Source organism: Nematostella vectensis, chromosome 10 (assembly GCF_932526225.1).
Source record: "Nematostella vectensis chromosome 10, jaNemVect1.1, whole genome shotgun sequence".
NCBI classification, from domain to species: domain Eukaryota; kingdom Metazoa; phylum Cnidaria; class Anthozoa; order Actiniaria; family Edwardsiidae; genus Nematostella; species Nematostella vectensis.
The window spans coordinates 13992097-14000469 of record NC_064043.1 but is presented as its reverse complement, the minus strand read 5'-3'; the positions used below and the strand labels follow the sequence as shown (position 1 = coordinate 14000469).

Genomic DNA, 8373 nt, shown 5'->3' with positions numbered 1-8373 from the left:
TTGCTTAATCAACACAAGCTCTGAGGTACATATATATTTTTAATCCACCTTCTCCATATCTTTCAACAACTCATTTTCGACGCACGCGTGAAACCGAGGTCAGGCGTTAAATGTAAACAAGATATAGCAAAGTTTTATTTCCTCGGTTACGCGAGCGCGTCGCAAAGGATTGTGGGAAGATGTGGGGAAGGTGTAAAAAAATTTTTTGACAAAAATTATTTTCCTTGTATTTTATAGAATAACTACGACTTCCTCAGCCTTTTTTACAAATCGAAAACTTGATAATCGTCATTCAGATTTTTCGTGCCTGTTCGCAATTTGAGTAACGAAACTCCGTAGCTGATTCATGAAAACACATATTTTTAAAATGGTATACGACATTACGACATTGAATAAATGTTCAAAAGTTATTTATTTATTTATTTATTTATTTTTTATTTTTTCTGCTTAGCCTGTAATTAATCATTAATTATTATTTAGACTTAAGTATTATTTTGAATTGTAAAGCTCTCAGAACAACGATGTATGGGCGCTTTATCTATGTTATTTATTATTATTATTATTATTGTTATTATTGTTGTTATTATTATTATTATTATTATTATTATTATTATTATTATTATTATTATTATTATTATTATTATTATTATTATTCATCTCAGCCACCAAACTCAACAATCCTAAGAGTTAGCGCAAAGTACGCTAGATCTTCGAGCATGGCAAAGCTGCTACCAGTAGGCGGGGAAGTACACAATCGCAAGCGATGAACATTAAAAAAAAAAAAAAAAAAAAACATTTGTGAAAAAAAAAAACCCGATCAGTTTGCACCTAAAAAGAACACGCTCGTCTTAAAAATAATTTCTTCAGAATATTTTGAAATTTATAATCAATCAGATAACTATCACTCTTAAAGAAACCTTATCGCTGCAATTAGGGGCCGACCATTTGATTTTTGAGGGGGGGGGAGCAGGGGCGGATCCAGGATTTCAAAATGGGGGGTGGATAATGGCCGGATAGACGGCCTAGACTGATCCAGTGGTTCTTGATACATAGATCTTACAATACTTCACGCTGAATTGGATTTGTCGCGTCAGCGAAGTCAAGCAGGCGAAGGAAAATGGACAGTACCTCAGACATTTATTTTTTTCAAAAAGTGACTTTTCGATTTATTTATACTCAAAAATGGGGGTGGATATCCACCCCACCTGTATCCGCACCTGAGAAGAGGGGGGGGGGGGGCGTTTTTTGGGTGCACAGGATACTTTTTTTTCAAAGCATTTGGCGTGCAAAAAATTTTTTCCGAGTAAAAGGCCTGTAATGTTTATATTTTTTTGTAAATCTAAAGCCGGCGAAAAGGTTTTGCATGCGTGTATGGGGCTGATGTACACTTAAACCTTAACACTTAACAAATATTTCTGCCTATAAAGAGTTGCATGGATTACTACAAATACAAATAACTACAAAATACTACAAATAAAAATAACTTTCACGGGTGGTGATTGTATCTGAAGCTGTTAGAGATGATTATTTGAATAATTATTTTATTATTTGAAAATAGAGAAGACAAGCCCTTGAAGCGGCTCGAAATTACAAAACATTTTCGACACCCATGGAACCTGGCGAAGACTACACCTTAAAACAACAACACAGGGCTAACAATGGGTCAAGACAAGCTACTTTCTTCAAATTGGATTTTTATTTTCTTTATTGTGCTTTAAAAAAACAGGAATGGCAATTGTACTCCTCCGAATTGTACTCCTTAGATTTTACCAAATTTTAAAAACAATGCTAAGAACATGTCGAGGCTCAAATAGCAGCAAAATATTTTGTTAGTGTGGTACAGAATAAAATCAAATTTGCTTCGTTATAAGTAATTTATTCAGTGTTTTCTTTTCTTTTACAATCTTTTTACAAAGTCTTTAATTATGTTTTCGACGAGAATAAGAAAAAACAATTAGAACCCCTTTAATTGCCCCTTTAAATCATAAACCCTAAATGTGACAAAAAGTCACATTGGACCTACTCTTCGCCTTTAGGAAACAGTTGCGACACAGATGGAGTTGTGAAAACTAAATATGCATGCTATGGCTAGTCTAGATGAAGGCGGCGTCACAGGTGTAGGGATAGACGAGAAGCGAAATAAAAAAAACACCTATTGTTTATTTGAATAAAACCATATTATTATCAAAAGAATTTTGGTTTTAGTACATCATAGACACGCTTAACTTCTGTTAAAAATGATTCCTAACGCACGCAAACTGTGCCCAAACTATGCACCCAAACTATGTCCCCAACTGTGAGACTCCATTAAAATGTCCGTAGCCTTTATTTCAAGACACACATGTCCCAGGCATATAAAGAATTCACGCAGACAATCCAACAGTGAGCACGGTGTCTTACGTCAGTGTCGACCCATGATTTGAAAACAAAAATCTAATTAAATTTCTTTTAGTTTCCTTTCAATTTTCAATTCCATCTCACAGTTTGAGAGATGCTATGTAATGAATGTGTAAAATTTGTTTGTGGTCATAACATCGGCCAAAAAACATCGGTCAAAAGTGATGGATAATCTTCGGAATTAAAAGATTGATGTGTCTAGTTTCTTTGTTGCCAAATCGATCGTTAATTCCCTTTTTAATGGTTAAAGATAGTGCTGTGGTTGAAGATAGAGATAAAATGAGTCTGTACAGATGAAAGCTGTTGGACCCCAACAGATATGTCTTTGTCTAATAAAAAAAATAAAAACCTAATAAAACTCCCTTACGAAGTCTATTAGCTAAGGCGTTAGAGATTGTTTCGAAGATAGAATTAATAGCAATCAAATTAGTTGGTTTAATATCAATCAAATTAGATGATTTAATAATTTTTCCTAACTGCCCTTAAAAAAAAAGGACAAAAAAAAACCTTTTTATAAGAACGTTAAGCGGTTTCCTTCATTTCCAAAGAATAACGCGTAGTAGTCTCCATAAGATTGTCATGGAGACTACGTCACGTTACCATGGAAGCATCGCCCTAGCTTGACGACTCACCCGGTAATCAAGCGCATTGTGTGACAGAGGTATGTTCGCATGTATACAGCATACAAGCTGCTTATTCAAAACTTTTTTTATAGAGTCATAGTTACCAATTTTGAGGCGTCTTTAGGTGCGGCAAATGAATAATAAACAGTTTTTGGCAAGTGGGAATTTTTTTGGAAAAACATTCGTTATTTTTTTAACATTTTATTTACACAACGGAAAAGGCAAAGCTGGAGTTTCGTCTAAACAATGAGGAAACACATTTTGGAGTAGATAATCACACCTTTTAAGCTGAAATGTGAGTTAAAAAACGTTAATACCCTCTTTTTTCACAATGCAAGGGAGAAACGAAAACATAAAACCCAAAAAACAGGACAAACTTTTCAATATATCAGAAACACACATATAAACATTTAGCGTACAGACATAGGACAAACTTTTTTAATATATCAGAAACACACATATAAACGTTTAGCGTACAGACATAGGAAAAACTATTTAATATATCAGAAACACACATATAAACGTTTAGCATACAGACATAGGACAAACTTTTCAATATATCAGAAACACACATATAAACATTTAGCGTACAGACATAGGACAAACTTTTTAATATATCAGAAACACACATATAATGTTTAGCGTATAGACATAGGACAAACTTTTTAATATATCAGAAACGCACATATAAACGTTTAGAGTATATTTTTGAGTGACAACGTATCTCATTACAATCACGATGCTTCAGAAAGTTTTTCTCTGTCTCTATTTTCCAAATGCTCTTGTATAATCTTCGCATACTTCTCTCTACCAAGCAGTTGATAAGCTAATGGCAGAAGCTGCAAAATGGTGTTATGGAATTGTTTACTTCCAAAGCAGAACAAGTCTAGGCCTAACTCAAGTCCCATTCCGTAATCTCCTTCATCATTTGCAAACTGCACAAATGTCAGAAGTTCTTGGAGTTCATCGGATGCTTTGTCTTTTGCACTCTTATTATCACTTTCTGTAATGGTCTTCAGCATCTTTTTTAACTCAGCTGTAAAAAGATTAAAAAACTGGATTAGTCATAAAATAATTACCAAAAACTCAAAAACTAGGATAGAAAAGGAAATACATAATGTTACTTTGAAAAATTTGCTACAACATATGACATCTATAGACCCAAATTACCCAGAATTATCACTCAATTTCTGCTCAACCCGAGCATAGAAAAATTGTTTAAATTTGTTTGTCGAATTTTTTTTCAAAGGTTTAGTACATACCACCAGAAACTAGGAAATAGAAAATTAATTTTTAGAGATCAAAAATTCACGTGTCTGATTTCGAAATACCAAAATCTCAATTTACTCAGTAAGGAATACAATAAAGCGTACAACATAAATCTATTTGTACATTTTTGCCACGGGTCCAAGGAACATGTTTTTCACGAATATGCTTTTCTATCTTTACACAATAAAGGAAGGTAAAGGCATAAAAAATGTGAACCTTTTTTTCAAGGTTAACGTTAATAGATAGACTGTAATGGTGTCAGAATTCCACAAACAAAATATCGAACAAATTCACCAAAAAAGAAGTAAGAAAGAAAAAATATGGGAAAAAATACCCAGTATTCACAGGAGAAATGTCTGGAGAAGGACCTTAAAACACTTCTTGCTATATAATTTTTTACCACCACCCCCTAAATACCTAGGTTCTGGCCCCTGGAAACTTTAAAAGCATATGGCCCAGTTGTAACCTGGGCAAAATATTTATGCAATATGTCTATATCCCTGGGGATGGGACCTATGGGAATTATGGGCTTACGTACCATCTGTCACAGTGAGTGGGCGGTAACCAACATCCATAGCATTAACAGGAACTACAATTCCTGCCTTATGGAGTGTTTTGGAGTTAACCTTCTTGTTCCTTGCCTTTATTGCTGGTGTCGTCGTTGCAAGACTGTACTGTAGCTCTTTGGCTTTGGTGATCAGAGATGTTTGCATCTTTTTAAGGGAGCTTTGTTGTGATTTGTCTTTGATTTTCTTGAGGTTTTCGGTAATGCATGTACTAACAAGAAGGTGCATAAATCGAACATCAAGGCTCAATTTTTATTTAACAGTTATTAGTTTTCGGGGGGCTATGTGTTTAGACAACTACTGTACTCTGAAGAAAGGATGCTCACATTATGTAATATCAAAACTTGTAAAGTTATACTTACTTGAGAGCAGAGAAAAGGTTCTCTCCAATAACACTCATTTCACAGGATACCTTGGCTTTGTTAGATGCTACAAATACTGGTAAGGCTTGGGGTTCATCCCTAGGTAAATCAATTATTAGAATTAATACCTTCAAATATAGGTGTGCACCATATTTCTTCAACTTGTAGTTTTAAGGTAAAAATTTGTTAAACATTTGATTTATTTTTTTGTTAATGGAGACCTCTTTATAAGAATGATGAAAAACATGATACCGAAGATATGAATGATGATGACAATGATATATGAATGATTATGATGATAATGATAAAAATGATAATTATATCAATGACATAAATGATTATGTGGATAATGATAAGAAATGATAATGATTATAATGATATTAATTATAATGAGGACAATGACATAAATGATTATGATGATAATGATAAAAAAATGATAATGATAAAAAATGATAATGATGACAATGATATAAATAATAATGATATAAATGATAATGTTGACAACAACAATATAAATAATAATGATGACAATGATATAGGTGATAATGATGACAATTATATTAATGAAAATAATAACAATGACATAAGTGATAATGATGGCAATGATATAAATGGTGGACAAAATCTGCTGTAAAATATAGGTCCAACTTCAAAACCTCAAAAATGAAAACTGAACAACATCAGACCTGGATTCATCCAACGACTCATCCAAGTCATAGATACCAGGGGTAGATGATCAACCAAGAGATAGAATGATTTATGATTCAACCAATAGATAAATTGATTTATGATTCAACTGAGAGATGGATTGATTTCTGACCAATTTCTAAGCAAATGCTTAAACTCAGAAACATTTCTCACAAAAAAAAGACAAAAAATACCAAACTATGATTAAGGACAAAGTAAAAACATATTATAGTTCACAAATAGATACTTTATTGCTCTCCATCAGGTCCCATTTTACAGCCATTAACCACAATTATTAACACTAATTTCTCAATGCCAAGCTACAGTAGTGGCCATTTTAGACTATTCCCATACCTGCATTGCATTATGGGTATCCCTAGAAAAACATTGACAGAGGTGCGCAAACTCCTTCCCTATTTTCACAACAGTTTTTTGCCCCAAAGCCAAAAAAACATTTCCAGGTCCAAGTAAGCCAGAAAAAGATCCAAAACAATCCCAAACACCCTCATTCAAAATCTTTACAAAATCTAAAATAACCCAAATTATCACAAACGCATACATTTGTACAATCACCTGTAATAACCTATGTGAAAGCCTTGATCTTCATTTCCTCTAATCACTGTCATGAATTCAGGAGGATCATAGTAATATCTCCAGTGCAGGTGATACGATGATTCACTTAAACCATCAAGTTTACCGGTGAGAACATCATATGGCCCAACAAGCTGTAGACCCATGGTAGCCATAAAGGCATCTAGAGGCAACAACACACATCAGAGTATGAAAATGACAGTGATGAAGTAGTACCCCCTCCCTCCCCTGATTGAAATTATAGAAGAAATGTATGGGAGCTTTAAATGACAGATTTTATGTCCTTCCTTGTTTTTTTTATTATTATTTTCCATCGATAATCATCTCTGTCTTTTTTATATGGAGAGTCCCCCCCACTTTCTCCTTGGGCCACTTCTGTATATGCTAGTTCAGAGTTTAAGGATGACTGGGGAAGAATGGGTTGAGTGGACCAAAATCCACCAAAAGTTGATTGTTCCCCATACAAACCTCTGTATTTTTGGAGCAATATTGGGTGTATAAATGCGCTCCAAAAAGTACTATTTTGCATAGGTATTGACCAAAACAGGACGCGACATGAATCCTAAGGTATAATTCATTAGCGATGGCTCTCTGATGATTATTATACAAAAATTGCCTCAGCGGCAAGTGATGATAAAACTGACAATTAACCCCTCTCCTACAATTGCAATACTGTATGCCTTTTCAGTCAAAACTCTCAGAGATATTCATGTATGCTTTACGAAACAAACTTTTTGCCTCAGTGTGATCAAATGTGGGTCTTATTCTCCGATGTTCAATAAAAAAAGTGTCGATAAAACATGGAATAAGCCGCAAACAGTACAGCAAAATACTGTCTTGTAGTTGCTCGGTCAATGGCGCGATAAGCCCAAATTCTTGGTTGTTTATCGCTGCTGGCCTCCAAAGACATCGCCTGCAGCGATTCGTACTATCGTTGGAGGTGGCATTCAACTTTGGCCGATATTTTCGGAAATAATGGCGTAGTTTGCAAACCCCATATCGAGCAAAAAATACAAATGTTTGTATGGAAAATCTTTAATTCCAGTGGATTTTGGTCAGACTAGACCCATTCTTCCCCGGTCATTCCTTAAACTCTGAACTGGCTTTTTATAAGCCTATGATTTCGGCTAAATAGTTGCATCAAATGAGATCATTTCATCAAAGAAATACCATGGTCCCAGCGCGTCGAGAATAAATGCAAGTCAAACTGGTACTAACATAACAGGCGTTCAAAGGCTGTGGAACAGGGAAATAAAACACGGAACGGGCATTTATCACTCTACTCACCTTCTGGGTTCTTTGGGTTAAGTTCCTCACAAAAAGCCCAGAAATCGTAAAAATCCTCCGGCATTACAGCATCAAACATCTTCTTTATCTTTTTGATAGCAGACGATTGACAACCAATGTCTGTTTTTGCTACAAAACGCATTCGGGAAGTGTCAACATCAAACAACTCATACTTCACACACATTGCTCTTACAACAGAAAAAAAAACACATTAAGTAACAGAAACCTCTTTTCTTCTCCGATTCGTTCACTGAGCTCGAAGAGACATTCCCATTTTGCGGAATTATAGCTTGATTACTTCGCTTGCGCCTTTTCGATGAAACCTCCGCCATGTTTATTCTTGTCACGTGGTATTCAAATTTGGCGGGAGAAACGAAATGAGGAGCGTACCTGGGTACCAAGGGTTCCAAAAAAGAAAATACCCCTAAAAAATACCCGAACACCAAAAATTGTTGCCCTGAAAAATACCCTAAAAGAAAAAAAAATCCCAAAAAATAACAAAATGCAGATTTAAGTAACTCATTGTATAACACCGTTTGTGGCAGTTTTGTTTAGAAGTCGGAAGTATCAAGCAGGAGCAGATCTAGAGGG

General features: G+C 34.7%; 1 protein-coding gene across 1 annotated transcript; it reads right to left on the bottom strand.

Moving 5' to 3' along the window:
• Window positions 1–3657: 3657 nt before the first annotated feature.
• On the bottom strand, window positions 3658–8156 carry LOC5517782 (histone PARylation factor 1-like). The gene is made up of 6 exons (XM_048733284.1): window positions 8009–8156; window positions 7783–7911; window positions 6478–6658; window positions 5218–5316; window positions 4828–5066; window positions 3658–4056 (listed from the first exon to the last, which is right to left on the bottom strand). Exons 1-6 carry the CDS (start codon window positions 8112–8114, stop codon window positions 3755–3757), a joined length of 1056 nt encoding a protein of 351 aa, XP_048589241.1. The 5' UTR covers window positions 8115–8156; the 3' UTR covers window positions 3658–3754.
• Window positions 8157–8373: the final 217 nt, after the last annotated feature.

Bases quoted from the DNA above. Each gene is read 5' to 3' on its own strand.
- LOC5517782 (XM_048733284.1), bottom strand. From the start codon at position 8,114: ATGGCGGAGGTTTCATCGAAAAGGCGCAAGCGAAGTAATCAAGCTATA. The intron at 6,659-7,782 runs GTGAGTAGAGTG...TGTTGCCTCTAG, and splicing joins TAACCCAAAGAACCCAGAAG to ATGCCTTTATGGCTACCATG. The intron at 5,067-5,217 runs GTAAGTATAACT...CCTTCTTGTTAG, and splicing joins AACCTTTTCTCTGCTCTCAA to TACATGCATTACCGAAAACC.